At 52.6% G+C, this 20,891-nt stretch overlaps 1 protein-coding gene across 12 annotated transcripts in view; it reads left to right on the top strand.

The window, feature by feature from the left end:
• The window catches only part of TACC2 (transforming acidic coiled-coil containing protein 2), a 215,030-nt gene that overhangs the window by 89,020 nt on the left and 105,119 nt on the right, over window positions 1–20,891 (top strand). For all 12 annotated transcript variants that reach the window (XM_040486647.1, XM_040486650.1, XM_040486655.1 and 9 more), the window contains one exon: window positions 15,426–15,551. In XM_040486647.1, coding sequence (XP_040342581.1) covers window positions 15,426–15,551 — 126 coding nt within the window. The remainder of the gene's footprint in view (window positions 1–15,425; window positions 15,552–20,891) is intronic.

A 20,891-nucleotide genomic window follows, 5' to 3' on the forward strand; every position in this document is an offset into this window, starting at 1 on the left:
CCCGGGAGGAGAGCGCGGCGGGCGCCCTGCGCGAGCAGCTGGCCGCGCGCGGGCCGCTCGGAGCGCCGAGAGCTGGGGGAGGAGCCTGGCCCGGCCGCCGCCGCGCTCCCAGTCATTGGCCTTTTGTGCTGCAACTTTGCCCGACCCTCGGGGGGCCGCGCCGCCCCCGCGCCCGCCCCGCGCCGTTGCCCCGGGAAAGTTTGCGTCGCCGGGCCGGGCCGTGGGGACTCCGCGCGCCGCCGCTCGGCTCGGGAAAGTCAGCCGCGTCCCCGAAGGAAGGCGACTCCGCGCGAGTCATCCGCGATCGCCCCGGGCGGGTAAGTGCGCCGCGGCCACGGGCGGGCGGGCGGGCGCCCGGGGTCAGGGAGGAGACGGGCGTCCCCAGGACCTTGGCCGCCAGACAAAGGCGTGCTGGAAGTGGTAGCCGCAGCTCGCCCCGCTTTCCCCAGGAGGCACTGGCTGCGGGCAGGAAAGAGGCGAAGCACGCATTTGTGGCCCCTGCTGGCAGAGGAGTGTGTCTGCGGGGCGGCCGGCGGGTCCCGGGAGTGTGCGCGGGAGGCTCGCTCCGGCGCTGAGACCGCTCGGGGTGCGCGCCCGCGGCCGGGGTCCCCGCCCAGGGTCGAGGTCTCCGCCCGCGGTCGGAGTGCGCGCGCGTGGCCGGGTCCTCGCCCGCGGTTGGGGTGCGTGCCCGGGGCCGCGGTCCCCGCCCATAGGTGGAGTCCCCGCTTGCAGTTGGGGTCCGGGACCGGGGTCAGCGCCCGCAGTGGGGTCCCCGCCGGGGGGGGTCCCCGCGGGGGCTCCTCCCGAGTTCGAGCGGTGCCACCCGGTCGCGCGGGGTCACCCCCGGCGGGCCACGGCGGCGCGTGGAATAGCCATAAAACTGCACTGCATTTCCTCCGAGTTGGGGACTTTTAAATTCTCGAATAGTTACGTCAGCGGGGCCGAGCGCACTTCAGGGCTCCGGCGAACACGTGACCCGCGGAGCTTCCCTCGGGCGTCCTTGACTCCCGGGCCCCCGCGGCGTAAGTCTTCCTTGGCCTCTGGACGTCCTCGAAAGGCGACTTCCAGAGTCCTGATTCCCCGCACTGGCCGAGGGCGCTTTCTGCAGCACGCTGTTGCCTTGGAGCTCAGGCCGTGTTCGTTGTCCTTCTCAGTGGTGGTCTTTCCTTAAAATGGCATCATCATCGTCATCGTCAGAGGGTTATCCTTGTTGTTCTTATCTGCTAGCTCTGCCAGATGCTGGGACAGGACCTGTGGCCATGGGTTAAATACAACCGAGATAGTGCGAGAAAGGGTGACTCCAGGCAAGGGTGGACTGGGGAGGTGGAAATAGGAGCTCAGTGTCAGGAAGGGCCCCCCAGGGGGCTCGGTTGCCGCTGAGACAGTGTGCAGGGGTGGGGGGTGGGGTTTACCGCCGTCCCAAGCCTCTTACCAGCCCGCTACTGGAGATTCAAGGGTCCTGGTGCTGTTTTCTGTCTTATGCCAGAAGAGGGCGGAGATTTGTTAGAAGGCAAAGAACTCTGTGTTCTTCTTTCTCTGGGATTCTCTATGAGGCCACATTTCAAAAGCTGTTTTCATTGTAGTATTTGGAAGTGACTTTGGAAATGTCTGGGGCCATGTCCCGAGGCTGGGTTTCATCTGTGGTTTCGTCCATTCCTAATCACTTAACACGTTTCAGAGTCGAGTCTTCACGATTGTTTTCAGGGGCCCTGTTGAAGTTGGTGTAGCTGGAACTGGAAGGAAGGGTTTGCTGGGGATTGGGGAGTGGACTACGACAGCCGTGGACTTTGATCAGGAGCTCAGGCTGTGAGGTCTTGGAGAGAACAGGACCGGTTGTGCTGGGCAGGTGAGTCCCCTGGGGCTCCTGCTCACAGGCTCTGCCCTGGGCTCAGGCATTCTCCTCGGAGGAGAGCCGGAGCAGGAAATAGGTCAGGAGTTGCCCTCCTTGTGAGGATGCCACGGCCGGACTCTCGGGTGCCCGGTGCGTCCTCTTCGTCTCGTGCATTGTTGCTAGTCCCTCACTGCAGGTTACTTGCCGAGCTTCAGGTAGGCCAGGCACCCTAGAGCCCGACCCGCCACAGGCTTCACCCTCTTATGGAGATCCACTGAGCAAATGCGCCCCGTCTGGGAAACCTGGACAGAAGCTGCTCCCGGTCCCTCTGTTCACCTCCTTCCTCTTTGTCTCTGAGTTTGAGCCCTTAACATTGATTATAGCTGGAGGGAAACTGGAAGATCCAAGTTGCATTTTACAGGTGCCCAAAGGGAAAGTCGGACAAGTCCAGAGTCACATGCGAAGGTGGGACTCAAACCCAGGACCCCAGACACCTGGCGCGGTGTGCCTTCAGCCAAGTCCTGCGGCCTCTTTGGTCTCATCCTGCTTTGTACTGTGGTTATTTATGTTTGTCATTTCTATGGAGACAGACACGACTCGAGGGAGGACCTGCCTAGTTTGTAGTACACCCTGCAGGAGTGACACGGGCCTGGAAAGGGGCGGGGGGAGGGTGGTCAGTGGTGGTTGAAGTGAGTAAGACACAGCCCCTGCTTTCAAGGAGCAGTGTGTGTGTGAGAGAGAGATACTCCTGAACATACACCCGCTGGTCAGGCTTTACGAGGAGGCTAGTGCCCAGTAGGGGATGTCTGGAAATATACGAGGGTGTTTTGCTTGTCACTGTGACCAGAGAGGCCACTACTGATATCTCTCTGGTGAGGGTCTGGGATGCTGTGCATGGGATATTCCTGTACAACCAAAAACTGTCTCGTCCGCAATGCCAATAGCACCCCCTAGAGAGGACCCTGCAAGGGTCAAGGGTTTGGGGAATTGGGAGAGACCAATTCTACTAGAAGATGCATGATGGGGGTCTATGGGCTTTTGAGGCCCCAGGCTGCAGGTGTAGATGAGGCTGGGAGAGACCGAGGGCTGAGTTTAGAGCACGTGTGTGTGTGTGTGTGTGTGTGTGTGTGTGTGTGTGTGTGTGTTCTTTGGAGGTTCAGTTCCACAGCCAAAAGCAAATGGTTCGTGGATGAACTGTGGTTTGGGTTTATAGGCCCTGGTACCTTTTGCACAATCAGGAGAAGGTCTAGGAGGCTGGTGATCGAGTCTCTGACTCTCCCCTCACAGAGGAGCAAAGGGAAGAAGGAGAAGGCTGCAGAACTGGGTGCCCTGGTCTCGCCCACTGTGACGCATGTGAAATCTGGCTCGGTGGCTGGGTTTTGTCTCCCTGTCCCTCACCGAGGTCACGGTCCTTTGTCTATAACCTCGATAATCATTTCCACAGCGACTCACTGGGATGACAGAGCGGCCCAAGGGTTACGGAACCGTTCAGGACAAAGGAAAAGCATGAAAAAAAGAAGACCCGGGGAAACAAAGCTCCCAGTTTAGAGACTGAGCTCCTATATTTGAGTCTCTGCCCCACTCTCGCCAACTGTGTGCCCTCGGGCAGGTCACTAACCATTTCTGAGTCCCCATTTCCGTCTCCTCCTGGTGGGGACACATACCCCTGCCTGCCTGGCTCCATGGAACTGTGGGGGCAAGTGCCATCATGTGCCCGCAAATACCTGGCAAACTGTGACGTGCTGTGCAAACAGGAATTCCTGGTTCTGTTTCTCACCTGGTTATGATTCAGTCCCTAATACCTCCAAGAGCTGATTTTTATTGTTATTATTTTTATTTTATTTATTTTTTAAAGGTTTATTTATTTGAGAGGGAGGAGAGAGAGAGGGAGCGGGCGAGCACAAGCGGTGGAGGGGCAGAGGGAGGGAGCGAGAATATGAAGCAGGCTGTGCGATGTCAGCACGGAGCCCGCGGTGAGGCTTGAGCCCACGAATTGTGAGATCGCGACCTAAGCCACAATCAAGAGCCGACGCTCAACCGACTGAGCCATGCAGGCGGCCCTCCGAGAGCTTAGTTTTACTCTTAGGATTTTTAGGTGGGAATGAGACGGTGTGCTAGTCAACATCGTTCTCTTATTTGGAAGCCGCTCCTCTAGCCTCTGGTTTTGTCTGTCCTCCCGTTTCATTGGTCATTTCTATTTTGCCCAGAAAACAAGTAAAAATAACAGAATAGGAAACTCACTTCAGCTCTGCCCACAGAGAGCAAATCTGGGGAGAAAAATGGAAAGAAAAAGCAGCTGCTGCATGGGCTCATATGCAGGTGTGGCTGTTTCCAGCCGCCCTCATCCCTCTCCCTGTGCACCTGTGGCCACGTGGGCCCCCCCACCCCCACCCCCTGCCATCTGTGTCATTTACAGCCATGGCTTCTGGCCAGCAGTCCCAGCTTCCAGCTCCCGAGGGCAGGGGCTTGGTTCACATCATGATGGTTCCCCCAACGGGAGCCCCGTTCCAAAGAGAAGAGGCTGTAAGAGGTTGGCTCATGTCAGCATCAGGAACGTCTTCTCCTTCCGTCTTTTATCTTTCTGACTCTCGGCTTCCCATGGCTGCCTGCCCTCCAGCTGCCTCCTTCCTGCTAAAAAAGAAGGTTCGGTATCTTGCGTGTGCCTTCAGTGCAGCTCGCCCAGAAACCTGCATTCGACAGCTCCCTGCGTCGAGCTCCCAGGGTATCTGGCGGTCAGCCATGTGCCAGGGTCTCCCTCATCGAGGGCTGACCAGACCCCGCCTCGTGTCTCCCACCCTCCCCTCTGGAACTGCGGGTAGATGCCTTTGTTCCTTGCAGAGGGTCTAGGCTTCACTGCATTCTGTGTGCGTAGGGAGAGCTGTCCCGGGTATTTGTGCTACTTGTGTGGTTTTGGAACCAGGGGGAAAGCAATCCGTGACCGTCAGAAGAAACTGAGGATTCAGCAAGGTTAACAAACACCAACAGGTAAACTTTGGCCTTGTCTGTGTAAAAACGCTCAAGGCATTCGTTCAAACTCCGGCGTGCGAGCTGAGATGCCCGCTCTTACGCTGGAAAAAATTAGAGAGGAAGCCGGCTCTGGTCTGAATTAAGTGGCAGCGAGGGCACTCTGGTGGCAGCAGCTGATAATATCTCTCTGCTGTTGCTACTTTCCATGCAAACATATCGTCAGCAAATATCTATTGAGCCCCTGTGATGTGATTGACACCATGCTTTACACATGCTTCGTGCTCTTATCTCTTTCAACAATCTTTTCAAGTTCTATAATTTGTCCCCATTTCACAGGGTCAGAGACTGAGGCTCCAAGAGGTTAACAAACTTGCCCAGGGCCAACATGGCTAGTAAATGGCAGAGCTGGACTCAGGCTCAGATCTACCCTCTCCAGAGCCTGGGCCGTCTGGTACTTAGACTCGCTACCCACCTACCCGCCCTGTGGATGACTCAGTTTGATTTCTGTGCCAGTGTTTTGGTGGAAATGAGTTCGGCTCCATGCACTGGCTTTCGGGAGAAGTAGGCACCCTGGGCCAGGATCTTGACCCCAGAAGTGCTGGCCCGTTTGGCAGGTGTCTTGTCTCGGCCTTGTCCCTTTGATTCGGGGGACAACTGCATCATCACTCCCCTGAGCGTGTGGCTTTTCCCGGCACCTGGGTGGGATAAGTTCATTGTCTCTTGAAAAGAACAGTGGGCACCGCCTCCTTGCCTCGTCCTCCTGGAATGATTTCCTCCCCTTTGGCTTGTCATCAACCCCCATTCTTGCGCCCATTAACCCCAAGGGGTGTGGGAATGGCAGCCCGATTTTAAGGCATGATTAAGTTGTAGACGAGAAGAACGTCTCCTTCCGCGCCTCCTCCCTACCACCAGGCCTCCTGGGAGCTGGAGCCTTGAGTCACCAGGTCACCCCCTCCCTCCTGTCCTTAAGTCCTAACCAGGAACCTGGCCCCTGGCCAACGGGGCACTGTCCAGGCCTTCTCCCAAGCCAGGCCAGGGGCTGAACCTCTGGAGCCTCAGGGTTTGCCGGTCAGAAAATCACTGGGCTGGAAGGAAGCAGAGACGACGAACTGTCCAAACCTCCTCTTCTGGAGGGGGCGCCCACAGCCCGGGGAGGGAGAGGGTTCACCTAGCTCGCCTGTGCCGGCTGCTCACCTGTTTTCCTGGGGGAGGCAGACCCCGCCCGGCAGCTTTCCTGTCACTGTTCACGGCTCATCCTGGAGAGAGATGCTGCTTGGGGCCGCGCGACCCGTCTGCCCGCGAGGCCTGGGGTCAGAGCAACCAGGATGGTGCTCGGCTCAGGGTGGCTTTGGGTAGAGTGACTTCCCTGCCCAGAGGCTCCATTTGCTCTTGGTGAAATGGGCTGTCGTGTTGCTTCAAGTGACAAATGGCCTGCGTAGTGCCTGGCACACAGTGGATGTTCATGAACATTGATTCCCTTTGCTGCCACCTGGATTCCTTCCCGTCCCATGACGTGTGCTGGCGTTCACACGGAGCCAGGGGTTTGTGCGGTGTGCCCACACCTGGGGGCACACACCTGGGCAGGGGAGGGGGGGGCGTGCAGACTGGGACTGCGACAAAGCGCTTTCTTCCCGGGTGTTCTGTGGGGAAGGCCGTGCCCCCTGTTGTGTTTGTATTCATGATGCGGAGCGCGTCCCAGGTGCCGGGTCCTTTGCCAGAGAAAAGTTCTGTGACTGGGCTCCACCCTCGCCACTCCCTGTTCAGACAGGGGCCAGCCACTGCCTGCTTTGGCAGATGGGGAAACTGAGGCTCTGAGGAGTCTTTCCGCAAGGTCACGCAGCTCTTTGTTGCTGGTGTGGGTCCAGCTCCTGCCTTCTGGCCCCACTCTGGCCTCCTGCCACCTGCCCCAGGGAAGTGGGGGAGGGGCCTTACTCATCAGCAGAGGCCCAGAGCCTTCCTTTCAGGGAGCGTGCCACAAATGTTCGACACCTTAAACATTTGGCCCCCAAATATGAAAAGCACAGCTCATAACTGAAACGGACAAATGTTCAATTTTGAGTGTCTATAAAGTGTCGCGTAGTATGACCCACGTTGTTGGAGCTCATTTACCTCTTCGATGACGCTGGCTTGCCTCCCTGTGGCTCTGTCTCTAGTGGCTCATTCACCCCCGGGAGCGTTTTCCTTGCTGACTCTGGGCCGGGAAGCTAGCAGGGAACACGGTAGATTGTCCTTTCCCTCTTGCTGGAGCCGTGATCCCCCTGCTGGCCTGTCCCCTCTTCCTGCCCCACAGTGCCCCTCCCCACCCCAGCCCCACCCCGTTGGCCCTGCCACCCCAGGGGCCTCCACGTGCAGCTGAACTGTGACATGCCCGCTGGAGGAAGGACCTGGGACACAGCGTGGGCTCCTGTCATGGGGACAGGCTCAGCGGCAGAAGGCCTGCGCTCTCGCCACTGTGTCTCTTTGCCAAGTTACTTCGTTCCTTGAGCCTCAGTCTCCTTTTGTAGAAAAGAAGTTTTCTGCCAGCTGCATAGGGGTGATGGAGAATCACAAAACACAGCCTTTGGGGAAAGTCTCAGGTACCATACAAATATAAGTAGCTGTGTATTTTCTCAAGTTGTTTTTGAAGATGTTTAGTATTTTTTTTTTTTAAGCAAAGGCTAAATCTTTAGATTGCTGGACTTTCGTATCGGGGAGTAGAAAATCTCTCTTCTCCCTGACGTGGGCTCTAGGATCTCACAGGCAAGTTGCTTTGCTTGGAGTCGTGTGGGAGATTCTCCCTGTTCCTAGCTCGAGCCAGGCCCCCCACGCTGTGGGGTTGCCCGGATCCTGTGCTTTGGGACTTGGGCTCAAATTCTGACCACTCCTCACCCCTTCTAAGGGCTGGATGAGCGAGCGTGTGCATAGTTCTTCCCTCCGTGGCAGATAAAAGCACTTAACAATGCTCTCTTATGACTATTGTCATTATCAAGCCTTTGATTGTAATTACTTAAATTTGTTACAGCATTTAGTACATGCTAAAATACTGTCGTCGGCAGTAGGAACAGCGCCCTTGAGACCTTGGGCAGGCCCCTCATCTGTCAGGGTCGGCTTCCTCCTCTGCTCCCGGGCACGGTGGGACTCTGGTTTTAGGAATCCTATTATCTATTCGGCCCCACTCCTGTACCTGGCCTTCAGGAATGCCAGGTCATATCCTTCTCACCTCATCATTTCCCAGATCAGAAAAAGGACAAGTCGTTCTCCATAGGGGCTAAAAAAGAAAGCAAAGCATTGCTTGTCCTGAGCAGGTGCCAGGACCACAGAGCTGAATACCTGTGAGCACAATTTCTCAGGCTAAAGCCGAAGCAGAGCACAGGTGTATCCTGCCCCTCAGGCCAGAGGACGAAGGTTTTGTCTCCAAATGCCAACGGGGAGATCCGCAAAGGATGCGCGTGTGTGCTCCATATGTTATGTGCCGTGGCTGTGGCGCCTGGCCTTCGCCAGCTGGGTCATGCCCGGCGCGCAACGGGCCAACAGCTCGTGAAGATGTGAGATTTCAGAAGATTCCATTTTGCTGATTGACGACCGGCTTTGCTTTTTCTGAAACAGGAGTGAGCAGATGTGAGCCGCAGGGGGCTCTGTTTCAGCTGTGTTGGTGAGAGCTGCGCCGACGTTTTCCGGAGCGCAGCGCACGGCGTCGAGGGGGCCTTGCCCCGAGCTTGGGTGCTGCCTGGTCCTGTTATGACCTATCTGTTACTCTCTCTGTATTAGAAAAAAGGAAAGGTAGCGCATCAAAACCACATTTGTTTTCTTTCAAGGCTTTCTTTCGATGCTTATTTATTTATTTGGAGAGACTGAGAGACAGAGCTGGGGAGGGGCAGGGAGAGAGATTCTGAAGCAGATTCCGCGCTGTCGGTTTAAAGCCCGACGCGGGGCTTGATCTCAGGAACCGCGAGATCACGACCTGAGCGGAAATCAAGAGTCAGACGCTTAACTGACTGAGCCACCCAGGTGCCCCAGAATATTCTTTTAAACGGAACAGCTGACTTCACTGAAAGATAAGTCTTAAGTAGATAATAGTACAGTAGGTCTAAGGTATTAAGTGCAAGGTGTGAAGTTACTAACGTGGTTTCCAGCCAATTAGATACTCAGAATGCAAATCACTTTTGATTTCTCCCATGGCACCCGCACATGCCTGGTGCTGGGCAGACGTCACGAAGCCTGTGGCACGGCGGGCCCCAGCTCCTCTGCAGGTGCCAGGGTTCCATCCAACGTTGACCCGGCACCTGAACTGCTCTGCGGCCTTGCTTGCATTTCTTCTCCCTTCGACGTATTCCCCACCCTGGTACATAGCGCCACCTCCCGAATATTCTGCTGCGGGGCACCTGGGTGGCTCAGTTGGTTGGGCCGAATATTCTGCTGCTCCCCTGCTCGTAAATCTCGGATGTTCCCCATTGCTCCCCAGCCAGCAGATTCTTGGCCCGACTTTTGAGGCCTTCTCCAAGCTGGCCTGGGCCCCGGCTGCCCAGATGAGCGTCCACGGCTCCCCTCCTGGGCGACCCCATCACTTGCCACAGTGTGTCCTCTAGGACCCAAACTGAGTCCCGGGACACTGGGGTGTGGCCGTTTGCCCGCGTGCCTTTGCCCAAGTAGTTGTCGTTACTGAAATAATTTTCAACTTACGGAAAGGCCACAAGAAGAGTAGAAAACTCCCATATTCCCTTTGCCCGGTTGCCTCCGTTGTTGACGCTTCACCACAGTTGACGTTGGTCACTCCCCTGTATTAGCCTGTCTCTTTTTCTGGATCATTCGAGAGCCAGGTGCAGACACGACTCTGCCACCCTCCAAAATACAAACCAAAATAGACACTCCAGTGTTCGCCTCCCCCGGAACAAGGACACTCCAGCATCACGCCAATGCAGCCATCCAACTGGGAAATAGACGCACTGTGTGACCGTATCACCCAGGCGCCAGGACCCATTCAGACTCACCAGCTCGTCCCCTTTTCCATCTGATCCCGAATTCAGTCCAAAAGCATGTGTCCTACTCGACGTAAGCTTGCGGACTCTCTTCAGTCTGGGAGAATTCCTCAGTCTCCCCTTGTCTTTCATGACCTTGAAGAGTACGGGTCTTTCATTCTGGAAAAATCCAACCTGTGTCTATCCATAGTTTTCTCATGACCAGACTCTGGCTGGCCGTTCTGGTCAGTCATCCCACGGAACTGATGCTGTGCTCTTCCCAGGGGGGTCGTGTCCCAGAGCACAGCGTGATGACCGTCCCTCCGCCAGGGATGGTGATCCTGGTTGATGCCTGGCCAAGTTGGTGCCCACCAGGTTTCTCCACCAGTAAGTGGATCCAAGAGCACACGATATCCTTTCCTTCTTTAAACCACCCGCCTGCCTTAGCAACCTTTGATGGCTGCCCGAATTGACCACCGCCCAGATGGTTCTGCAATGGTGACTTCGCTTCCATCATTCCTCCTACGCTTTTGACAAGTTGCCCTGGTACTGGAGACAGGAACTTTTCCTTCTCCCCTTTTTGTGCATTTGTCTGTATCTTGGTATCTGTGTGAACTCATGGATTATTACTTTACTGGATGGGTTAGAACCCATTAGTATTTGTATTTTTTTATGCCCGAATACTCCCAGATTTGGCCAGCGGCAGCCCCTTGGAGGTGATTCTTAACGTCCTTTTGACCTCTCTGGGCAGAGGGAGCTGGGAAGTAGAGGTATGTGTATGTGAGTGCACACGCGCGCGCACACACACACACACACACACACTGCTACACCCAGTTCTGTGTTTATCTCATGCCTCTGATTGCAACACTGCTCGAGAGTGCTTTAGAGCCTAATCACCTTTTGTATACGCAAATGCTCTGTGAGAACCTGGCTCCCATTACCCTTGATGTGGTTCTTTTTCTGCTACTCTCCCTGTCCCTTCTCCTGTGACCGTCCTTGCCCTGTCCAAGGGAAGGGAAGGGAAGCTTAGTGGCTTTCCTTCCAAACCATCCGAGAGAGAGAGAGAGAGAGAGAGAGAGAGAAGAGGGAGAAGATTCTCTTTTTAATCCAGAAACCCTTTTGCACTCGTCTGACTGCTAAGCACTTTGCTTGCCCCGTTCCAGATCGCCCCACCTGAGAGAACCCTGGTTTTCAACCACAGTTTGTTCTGTTACCACCCTTCCCGGTTCTCTTTATTTTAGACTTTGAACTCCCCGTGCTCTTGATCGGCCTGTCACCTCCGGAGTGTGCGATCCCATTTCCTTTTGACACTGCTCTGCTGAGGCATGATTGACACATAAAAAGCTGTGCCTTTTGAATGTCCGCGACTCGCTGACTTTGGGGATGAGAACACACCTGTGAGAGCTTCATCACCATCAAGACGTAAACGTGTCCATCATCTCCCAAAGTTTCCTTCCACTCCCGCTATTAGTATTAATTATTGTTATTATCTAGTGATCCCCATTGGATTCAGCCCGGGGCCCTTCTCAGGGCGCAGGTCCCTCGTGTGTGCGTAGAGCTGAGGTGCAGGCTTTTTAGACCAGAATGTGACTGTCTTCCTTTCTGAAGCAGAGTCCTCTCTGCCTCAGTGTCTAAAGGGCGGGTGACTCATGGCCCTCTGGAGGAGCACTTGTTGAGGCCAGGGCCCCTCCCTGACATTCCAGCGGGAAATCAACCCTTTGCTGGCCTGACTAAATTTATAGTGGGCTGGTCCTGGCAGCTGGGGACAGCAGCTGGTGGTTAAAATCTCTGACAGATTTTTTTTTTTTCCCTCCGAAAAATGTTTCGGTCGCTCTAGTCCGAGCACCACCGCGGGGAGAACTTAGAAGCCATTTATAGCCTCTTGCAGTTGGCCCAAGAAAAGCTGCTTCATGAGAATCCCTCCACTTCCCCAGAAGCCAGCTCTCCGCCATTCTCAGCCATCCGGAACATGACTGGGTCACTAGGAAGACACAAAGGCCTCGGAGCTGCTGGTACAATGTGAATTTGACAAATTTTTTTTTTTTTTTTTAGTAATTTCTTGTGGTTCAAGCTAATGTATGTATGTGTATACACACATACACTTTTATTTTAAAATTATTATAATTGTGTTGTACGGGAGGTTTATAAACCTGTATCAGTGCCTATTCACTCTTGATCTACACACTATTCTAACACCCCGAGCTTTGTGTCTTAGTCTGCACGTGAGAAGCAGAGAACTGAAGGCGTAAAGTAGAGGAGAGTCAGGTGGGTTAGCAGAGGTGCTGGCTGACGGCCTGCGAGTGAGGGGCGAGGCTGAGTTGGGAGAGTCCTTGGTGACGGTGCAGCCCAGGGCCTTTGCTTTTACAGATGGAGCAGTCACCTGGCTGAGATCCCAAGGTGGGGCCGGTCTAGAATCCAGCCCTCTTGACTTCATGTACAATTGTGCTTTTAGTGCCCCGGCATACTTCCTCACTGACATCATAGTGACTCAAGATGCTGATTGTGTGTCATCGAGAAAACATTTCATTATGTTCGAGATTCTCTGTTCAGAAAAATCGGAGACGTGTCCGATAGGCTTTGAAACATAATTCCTCCCAAAGAGTTAAAGTAACAATGCCATCCCACAGAATGTGCAGACAGATATCTCTTCCTCACCAGATCCTCCACTGGAAGCTTCATTTTCCCCAGTGGTGCCTGACGAGCGAGGCGTGGCTGCATTCGTGCCTTGGGACGAGGCCGACAAGCCCGTGGAAAATGTCAGCACAGAAGTGGGGACTTGACTCTGATTGTCCCATCGCTTCAAACTTTCGCTGAGTTAGTACACACTGAAGTTGCTCCCTGGCACTTGAAACTGTCCTTAAATATGTTTTCTTATTTATTTTGCTTGTAAAAGCAGTGCATAGTCAGCACAGAACTAGAAAACAGAGACAAGTTCAACGGGAAAAAATACTCATGGGGCACCTGGCTGGCACAGTCCATGGAGCAGGGGATTCTTGATCTCAGGGTTGTGAGTTCAAGCCTCACATTGGGCACAGAGATGACTTAAAACCGTAAAAAAAAAAAAAAAAAACAAAAACCCACTAATAATTGTACTACTGAAAGAAAGTTACTATTAACACTTTGGCACGCATCTTGCTTGGCGCTTGTTCACTCTGCTGCACGTTTCCTGCGTGTGTGTTTGTACATACGTGTACATATCTACATGTATACACACGGATATATAAACACTGATATACACGTGCACATGAGATCTGGATCATGCTACTGGCATATTTATTTATTTATTTACTTACTTATTTTGAGAGGCAGAAAGAGAGAGGGAGAGAGAGAATCTTAAGCTGGCTCTGCGCTGTCAAGACTGAGCCCCGATGCAGGGCTCAGTCCCACGAAGCATGAGATCATGACCTGAGCCAAAATCAAGACTCAGATGCTCAACCAACTGAGCCTCCCAGGCGCCCCCATGCTACTGACAGTTTTAAAAACATTTCTTTAGTTAATGATGGACGTAATTACCTCTAGGGATGTGGAGATCTACCTTATTTTTTTAAATAGCTGCCAATAAGTCTGTTCTACAGCTTTGCCTTAATATGATTAACTGTCTCCTACTGTGGGACATTTTGGTTGTTTCCCGTTTTTTTGTTTTGTTTTGGGGGGGGGTTGCTATTATGGTCACAGATGTGATCAGCATCTTTGTTCAAACCCTTAATCATCGTATCATCGTAAAATAAATTCTTGGAAGTACAGTGGCTGTGTTGAAGGGAACAAAGTCTTTTCTGGCTTTCCGTGTGTATCGCCAAAGCTCCTGGCTGATGTTTTTCCATTCAGGTTTTTTTTTTTTATTTTTATTTTTATTTTTTTTATGACTTTGGAAAGTCGCTAATGCCTGTATTTTAGGATTCTCTGAATTGTGATCCAGAATCCTTGCCATCGTCCCGCCTCCAAGCTGGCTCCTTCCTTTTCCCCTTGTACCCATTTCTCTCTGACTCCTTGGGCCTGGTCGCAGGGCTCCGAGATCGAGTTCTGGGGGATTTGGAACGGTGGGTGGGAACCGTGGAGGAAGAAGGGAATGTCACAAGGTCCATGGGAATAAATAGTAAGGTGTGGTCATGGGCATGTGCTGGTCTCATCACATTTAAAACATAGTTTCCGGAAATTCACCCTGGGCCCCCCTGCCTCTCATTCATTTCAATGCCAAAGGCAGCACTTTGTGGCAGAGCCTTGGATAGAAGTTTGGGGCTGATTCCTTGGCTTAGGATCTAGTTCCAGTCCCTTGACCTGGCCTTGGGACCTGGCTCCCATCCACCCCTCCCCTTCCCAGTCTCCGCCATCCACACTCCCACCACACTGACCTTCCCAGTCTCTGTCATCCACACTCCCGCCACACTGACCTTGTGTGTTCATTGCTCTGGAATGGCCGACTCCTTCCTGGTTCGGCGCTTTCAGATACGTGGCTGCAGACCCTCTGTCTTTCTCTGACTCTTCAACCTTTGGGACACGGCCTAGAGTGGTGGTTAAAAACCTTGCCCCTCGAGTCAGGCTTGGGGTTTATATCCTCCTTCTGCCCCTTACCAGCTGTGCAACCAGGGACAAGTTATTCAGCCTCTCTGCGCCTTAGTTCCCATATCTGTAAAAACCCCATTACCATGAGGTTAATGATGGTACCCACCCCACAGGGTTGTCGTGAAGATCATATGTGGTGATATCTATGAGGACTGAGACTGGCAGTTCCTGGCACACAGTACACGTTAGTGAACATTCATTATCGCCGAGCTGACCGGGTGGCCTCACCTTACCCCCTAAACAAGGAAATGTTCCCTGTCTCCCGGCTGGGACCTCCTGGCTTTATCTCACACAGCCTTCTGTATCTTTCCTTCTTGGTGGTGACTGCGATTGGTACTAAACAAGCATTTCAAGAAATGTCTGACTCTCGCCTAAGACTGTAAACTCCATGAGGACGGGGCCCGCCTCTTCCTCGTTTACGACGCAAGAGTCAGGCTGCAATCCGTGCCTGCTCACGGGACAAAAGTGAGGGCCCTGCTCCTCACTGCCCAGAGCCAAGTTCATCAGAAAGAAACACTCATGGACCTCCGTCATGAACTAGTAAGATGTACCCGATTATGGAAGGGGGTTCCCAGCAGAGTGAGCTGTTGTGTTGACCAGACTGTGACGGTGACCTGTGTCCCTCTGCACTTTCAAAGCCCGCTGCTCTTGGAGGCTGTCTGGTATCCACCTTCTCAGTGGATGAAGGGCCAGTGCGGTTTTTAAAAGTTTCTAAGGCATATAGTTCAAAACTTAAAAAAACAAACAAACAAAACCGATTAAATGAATTACTAGGAAATGGAAACAATACCCGGCCAGGATTTCTCGTTCCTGAGCACTATTGACACTCTGGGCCAGATAATTCTTTGTGGTGGGGCTGTCCTGGGCATTGTAGGATGTTTAGCAGCGTCCTGACTTTTATTATTAGATCCACAGACAAAATTACTCTATCAAGTCGCCCTGCAGGCTTCTAAAGACTCAGTTTCTGTGTTTTCTCCTTCTGGGCCAGCGCCACCTGTGGGCCACACTTGGAGTAGCAGCAGATCCTTCCTGAAAGGGCCTGCTGGGGGTCCAGATAAACTGTGCTGTTCAAACATATTGAAAACTTCAAGGAACATTTCTGAGCCTGGGCTTTTTTCCTCTCCTCTCCCTAGGTCACCTGTAGCGGATGATGTCATCCAGCCAGCTGCCCTCGAGGACCTTGAAAACCCACCGTTAGCCGCCTCTCCCCACCAGAGTGAAGCCATCAGCCAGGTCTCTGGGGACCTGACAGCCCAGAGGTACCGTGGGGGCTGGGCCTGTGTCTGGTGGTGGGACCCCGGGGCCCAGTCTCTGAGGCTGCCTCCCTCCACTCCCCTCCCCTCCCCTGAACGCCACCCCTACGTAGGTTTGCACGCCTCTGCTGCACAGGGCTGGGGACTCTTCTTGGGGCCTTAGGGACCTAAGGGGACACCAAGAAGACCCCGCCCCAATGAGCGATTTAGAGATCTGTTCCCTTGTGATCTTCAGGGGCCCCTATTTAAAATAGAAGTCCTCTGGGAGAGAGGACGTGCTATTTATACCTCTCCAAGGAATGACTCAGTTGACTGCCTCTGACCTCCCAGGACACGAGCTGGGTTAGCAGAGAGCTGTGGTCAGAGCAGAGGGGAGCCAGCAGCACCATGGGGAAAGGGACCGGGTCCTTGTGCCTTTGCTTGGCAGACGGGTTTTGCCGGGGTGGGGGGGGCGGGGGTTCTTCCCTCACCTGCGCCACGTGCCTCGGCAACCCCACAGCAATTGCAGATGTCCAGGTACACTGTGCATAACCCCACTGGCACTTGATTTCCAACAGGCTTGCCCAGCATCAGCCTCAGGACTTGGCTCGGATGCCAGTACACACACACACACACACACACACACACACACACACACCCCTATCTCTCTCTATACACATGCTCCTCCCCACCGCCCCATACATATACATATAGGTTTATTTAATACACACACACACACACACACACACACACACACACACCCCTATCTCTCTCTATACACATGCTCCTCCCCACCGCCCCATATATATACATATAGGTTTATTTAATACACACACACACACGCTTCCATTTTTGAGATTTAATTCACATATGACGTTGCATAAGTTTAAGGTGTTATACACAGATGTTTTAATTTATGTTTATATCAGTAAAGCAGCCCCAGTGTGTGACCCCACATGGCAGTAGGGAGAGCGTGCTGAACAGGCGCTCCCATGGACCCCGAGCTGGGAAGCTGGTGGGGCACACCCATTCATCCAACCCTCCCCCACCCCCCGGCCATTTTACAGGAGGGACCCAGAGGGGCAAGCGGAAGCTCTCTGAGCGCTGGATGCAGGACGACTTAGCTGTGTGGTTCTGTGGCTCCCAGAAGAGCTCACGTGTCTTTGGGTCTTGTCCGTGTTTCTGAAGTTCCCTCCCAGCCCTGAGACTGTATTTTATTTTTTTTCATTTTTATTTGTTTTTTAATATTTTTTAATGTTTATTTAGACAGAGGAGAGAGGCAGAGTGCAAGCAGAGGAGGGGCAGAGAGAGACAGAGACAGAATCGGAAGCAGGCCCCAGGCTCTGAGCTGTCAGCACAGAGCCCAATGTGGGGCTCAAACTCACAGACCGCAAGATCATGACCTGAGCCGAAGTCAGACGCTTAACCGACGGAGCCACCCAGACGCCCCCCCGAGACTGTATTTTAAATGATTTGTCCCAGACCGCACAGTAGGCAGTGATAACTGCTCTTAAAGCTTACTCTGAAGGGCCCTTCTGTGCCCCAGGCACCGCACTTGAGTATGTCACATTTAGTGTCTCTGTAAATCCTCCAAATACCCCTAGGAGGTGAGGGGTTCTCTTAGGAACCCCTTCGCCATTTTACGTATGAGCAGACTGAGGCTCGGTTCTGTTAATGTGTTCAAGGACACGTAGCTGGAGAGTGGTGGAACTGGGATTCCAAGCAGGTCCTGCTGGCCTGCCAGCCTGTGTTCAGCTGCGGGGAGAGCCAGTTTCCGCCTCCCACAGTGCACGGGGTTCCGCCTACATCACTGGCCCCTTTCAAGTCCAAGGAAGATGACGCATTGTAGGGCTGTGTCACCTCTGACCGTGACCAAGAGTGATCACAGGATGCAGGAAGGAACCAGTGGTCAAGTACAGATTTTATCGGTGCTGAGAACTTGGCCAGCTTTCTGGCTTTATTTCCCAGTAGAACGGTGCAGGTAGAGTTCAATGAGCAACTTTGGTGCCTGGCCAGCGTTATTGAACATTTGTCTGGGGTCTCATTTTCTTGGTTTTACTGGAAATCAGTAGAAAAGAGGCAGTGCTGATAGGAGCAAGGGTTGTCTGGCTTTGGTCACCAGCTGCTTCCACAGAATACTCATTATTCACTGATTCCATATTTGTGAATTTGCCCCTTCCTAAGATTTATTTGTAACCCCAAGAGCAACGCTCATGGCTTGTGGTCATTTGTGAACATGTGCAGAGCAGCAAAAATCTGAGCTGCCTGGGGCCCTTGTTCCCAGCGGGGGTGGAGGAAGACGCCCTGTCTTCTTATTGTAGCTCTCTTACTGGAAACAGGTTTCTGCATGGTATATTTAGGGCCATGGCTTTTGTAATTTTGTGCTTTTTCGTTCATGATCTTGCTGCTTAAAATGGCCCCCAAGGGGGGCGCCTGGGTGGCTCAGTCAGTTAAGCGTCTGACTTGGGCTCAGGTCATGATCTCACGGTCTATGAGTTTGAGCCCCACATCGGGCTCTGTGCTGATGGCTCAGAGTCTGGAGCCTGCTTCAGATTCCCTGTCTCCCTCTCTCTCTGCCCCTCCCCTGCTCACGCTGTGTCTGTCTCTCTCTCAAAAATAAAAAAGATTAAAAAAAAATTTTTTTAATGGCCCCCAAGGTAGTGCTGAAGTGCTGTGAAGCATATTTAAGCGCAAGAAGGCTGTGGTATGCCTTCCGTAGAAAATATTCATGTTAGATAAGCTTCATTCATGGTAGATGAGCTTCATTCAGGTGTGTTAGAATGCTGTTGGCTATAAATTCAATGTTAATGAATCCATGATATCTATTAAATAAGATGTTTTCACACAGAAATGCACAGAAAACAAGGTTACGTAGTGATGGGTTGACAAAAATGTTGTGACCAGGGGCTTAGAGGAACCTAACCCAGCTTACCTGCTGGAAACGGTGGTTCACAGTTCAGCTCCCGGAACAACTTGATAGAATGTAACTACTGTCAGTAACAGGAATCAGCTGTACCTGACCTTGCCGATCCCAGAGAATAACCACGAAGGGCATTCTAGGTGGGCACTGGTTGCTTTTTAACCTCAGAAATGGCCCTGCCGCCCCACCCCACCTGTCTTACCTGCTGGGGCTGCTGTGACAAAGGACCACAGACCGAGGGCCTTACAAACAGCAGAAATGTATTGTTCATAGTTCTGGAATCTGGACGTCTGTCAGGGTGGTCAGGTGAGGATCCTCTTCCCTGCTGCAGACTTCTTGCTGCAGACTTCAAATTAATTAATTAATTTGAGAGAGAGAGAGAGAGAGAGAGCACAATAGGAGCAGAGTGGGAGGTGGGGGTGGGGAGACAGAGAGAGAGAGAGAGAGGGAGAATCTCAAGCAGGCTCCACACTGCCAGTGAGGAGCCAGTCTTGGGGCCTGAGCTTATGACCTGGGAGATTATGGCTTGAGCTGAAATCAAGAGCCGGATGCTCAACCAACTGAGCCACTCAGGCACCCCCTGTGGGGTCTCTTAGGGCACTAATCCCGTTTGTGGGGGCTCTCAGGACATACTCATATCCCAAAGGCGCTATCTCCTATTTCCAGCACATTGGGAGTTAGGATTCCAACATGTGAACTGAGGGAGGACACACATATTCAAACCACAGCACCACCCTCGGATCCCCTTGCGGGTCGTGTCCCGCGTAGGGTAGGGACAGGGGAGGAAGAGGGGAAGAAAACAAGGCAGAGAAGGCTGAGACGGTGCACTCTAGAGGTTTGCTCCCCCTAGGAGTAGGTTGGTACTTTAAGTTTCAAAATTAAATTTAAATTAAAATTAAAAAAAATTTTTTTTTGGCATGGAACTGGAGGGTTTGCTTTAAGCCACCTTTCTGCCTCTCTCTCGATTACCTGTTGGGTCTTTGGTGCCACATCTTTCCCTTACAAGACGTCTTCTTTCTGAATTGGAAAAAAAGGCACCCCCATCTCTGAGGCAGTTCTCAAATACAATGAAAGGCATTCGCACGCCCCCCTTCTTCTCTGTTAAAGCCCTCGGAGGACATCAAACTTTGCTTCTTCCCCAGGGAAGAGCCTCCGAACCTGCTCTAAACCGGTCGAGCTTCCCTTTTTGCTGTTGGCGTCCCTGGGCCCAGACCTTCGAGAACATTCTGCAAATGGCTACACTGTCCATGGCCCATCTGTTTAGTATTTTCAAGACCGTTTTTAAAGCAGCAGAACTTGTTTTTTAAATAAAACCACACTTATTAAACAGAGTAAAACGGGGCACTCTGGTTACATCCTGGAAGTTCCTTTAGCCAGGAATCCAAACAGAGGGGTCTCTTTGACCTTGAGGGCTCTCCCTTGGACACAGCTGGAAAGCCACTCACCTGACTCCTGTCCAGGGAGGCCAGACTCTAGTGTGCATCCAGATAACCCAGTTACAGCACACATTGCTGCCCTGCCCCTGGAATTTCTGACTCAGGAGGCCTGGGGAGCAGCCCAGGACTCTGCATTCCTAAAAGATCCCAGGTGACGGTGCTGCTGGTCTGGGGCCCACAGCTGGAGAGCCACGAGGTAAGGCAGTGCCGTTCTCAACCTGTCTGGCTATCTGCAGCTCTTCAGGATTGGAGACATCTGCCCCTAGCAGCTGGTGGCTCGAGTTTCTGATTCCCACTGTCAGACGAGAGAGCCAGGAGTGGGCATAGCTCCAGCCAGTGTCATAGCCTCGCTATGGAGTTACCACAGTCGGAAACTTCAGAATTTTCTGAAGTTGAAAGACAGGGAATTCATGCTGATTTACAGCTTCTGTTTTTCCTCTTGCTCCCGAGCCATGCGTTTATTTTGGGGCCAGCCGTTTGCACCAAAAGATTTTCAGCTGTGGGTATGCATGAGCGGGTTCAACTGCCTCGCAAAGCTTAACCGAACTTTTATTTAAGCAAGCACCATATCGTAAAAACTGCACGACAAAGTGAACGTATTATTGTTGCTGTTGTTGTTTTTAATTTGGAATAGGGATCACGCAAAAATCTTCTCTCAATTCCAAAAACAATTGATATAAAATAAATAAGTGACAGAATTCCTTTATGTCATTTAAAAGGTATGTGTTGGGGTGCCTGGTGGCTTAGTCAGTTCAGCATCCCAGTTCTTGATCTTGGCTCAGGTCATGATCCCAGGGTTGTGGGATCCGACCCTGTGTTGGGCTCCATGCTGAACGTGAAGCCTGCTTAAGATTCTCTCTCTCTCCTTCTGCCCCCTCCCCTGCTCGCGCACTCACATTCTCCCTCTCTCTCTGTCTCTCTCTTAAATAAATAGATAAATGGTACGTTAAAGGTACATGTTTATGAATCCAGTTGATGTAGCCAGTACCCAGTTGGCTGAGTAAATTGGGG

The sequence above is a fragment of the Herpailurus yagouaroundi genome, unplaced genomic scaffold, assembly GCF_014898765.1.
Source record: "Herpailurus yagouaroundi ecotype Mexico unplaced genomic scaffold, PumYag 163, whole genome shotgun sequence".
NCBI classification, from domain to species: domain Eukaryota; kingdom Metazoa; phylum Chordata; class Mammalia; order Carnivora; family Felidae; genus Herpailurus; species Herpailurus yagouaroundi.